Consider the following 1,811-nt stretch of genomic DNA (forward strand, 5'->3'; position numbering starts at 1 on the left):
TCTCCACCACCATGTCCACCTCCACCTCTACCTCCTCTCTACCTCCATCTCCTCTCCACCTCCACCTCCAAAGGGAAACACTGCCCGAGGTCCTCTCTGGAGACTCAGCCCATGACCTTGTCTGATGCACATCACCTAACCGCCCGCCTTATGGGCACAGGCTCACCTCAGTGTGGATGATCATCACGCCCACCAACATGCTGAGGAAGATGAAGGAGGCTAGCACAATGAAGGTAACGGTGAAGATCCGACTGAACACAAAATTCCGCTCATCTAACTCCTGCTGCAGGTCTGTCCAGCCATCCACCTGCTCAGGCCAGGACAGGGTATGCTGAATGCCAAGACCCAGTGGGGCGGGACTCATTCTGCCTACCCCAGGAAGCCCTGGACCTAGGGGGGCTTCCTGCTCACCCGCACTGCGGATGAGGCTGCTTCTCCTTGAAATCCCCTCCATCCACTGACCGCACGTTAACTGTGGGAGCCCTGTCCTAGCTTCTTCTGGCTCAACTGAACATCTGCCATGGGGAAGACCCACCAGAGGCTCAGCAAGTCCCCAAACCCACACCACCTGAGCATCCCCGCCTTCTCCAGGCCCCTGCCTGACCCACCACGGCTCCCACACACAGTACCGTGGCCAAGCTGAAGAGAGTAAAGAAGGCCACGGCCAGGTTCCCCCAGTTATCCAGGTCCCCCAGCTCTGAAGTTCCAAATAGGTAGAAGCCCAGGATGGCGAAGATGAACATCAGGAGGAAGAGGAGGATGATCACTGAGGCCACGATTTTGGCTGTCTGCCCCACAGACGTGATGAGTGTCTGCAAGATAGGAACACCGGGGCTCGGTCAGGGAACCGCCCCGGCCGCCCCCGGCCCTTGCCCCACGCAGTGCACGGCACATGGTAAAGCCTCGACAAACATTGCCTAAGTGAGTGAATGAGAGTGAGTCAGAAATGTGCCAGGTGAAGGATTGGGTCGATCACACAGGGGTTTCCTGGTGCCCGGCGTTCAACTGCCAGCCACGGGCAGCTGGTGTGTGCTGCCTCAGGTCCAGGGAGCCACCTCCTTAGGACCACTAACAGCCCCCCTCTGTGGTCATTTCCCAGACTCCTGCCCCGGGTTCTAGGCTGGAGAGGAGCTGGAGGCTCCAGGGGAGTGAGGGAAGCCTCCCTGGAAGTGAGCATGATAAGGGTCCAGTGTGGGGAGGGAGGGGGTCTGCATTCTTTCTGAACCCCACCTTCGTAGGCAGGTCCCCATCTCATGGCCTCAGTTTTCCCTCCAAGAAATGGAAATCAGTCTTATCTCCCTACTACACCGCGGAGTGTTGCGCAGCAGCCCACGGCTCCTCATCCTGCATGCCCTGGAGTCCTACACTTAGTGGGTGCCCAAGACAAGCTGACCTATCTAGACATCGTCTACAGAAATAATAGCAAGGTTAAAACAAAAACAAAAGAAGAGCTGCCACTGAATTGCTTCCGATGCCTCGTGCCCTCGTGTGTGTCTGCGTAGAACTGTGCTCCCAGGCGGCTTTCTAGGTCTGGTTCTCTGGAAGTCTATCACCAGACCTTTCTTCTGAGACACCTGTGGGTAGACTGGAACTTCCCACTTTGGGCTAGTGGCCACGCCCATTCATTGTTTGTATCACCCACGGAATCCATTTTCAAAATAAAGCGGAAAGTAGATCCAACCATAAATAAATAAACACACCACTGACATTGAGTCACGATGTTCACGATCTTTAGCCATAAGAGAAATGCAAATTAAAACAACAATGAGATACCACCTAACACCCTCAAAGATAGCCCAATTCAAAAAATC

The 1,811-nt window shown here is 54.9% G+C and overlaps 1 protein-coding gene across 1 annotated transcript in view; it reads right to left on the minus strand.

Annotated features, from left to right (window-relative positions):
- The window catches only part of CATSPER3 (cation channel sperm associated 3), a 47,389-nt gene that overhangs the window by 3,595 nt on the left and 41,983 nt on the right, over nt 1-1,811 (minus strand). Inside the window, exons 4-5 of the mRNA XM_030888878.1 lie at nt 630-812; nt 167-307 (exon numbers count right to left, since the gene is read on the minus strand). Coding sequence (XP_030744738.1) covers nt 167-307; nt 630-812 — 324 coding nt within the window. The remainder of the gene's footprint in view (nt 1-166; nt 308-629; nt 813-1,811) is intronic.

This window comes from Echinops telfairi, unplaced genomic scaffold, assembly GCF_000313985.2.
Source record: "Echinops telfairi isolate 266 unplaced genomic scaffold, ASM31398v2 ScPeMD7_7469;HRSCAF=8507_1, whole genome shotgun sequence".
Taxonomy (NCBI): domain Eukaryota; kingdom Metazoa; phylum Chordata; class Mammalia; order Afrosoricida; family Tenrecidae; genus Echinops; species Echinops telfairi.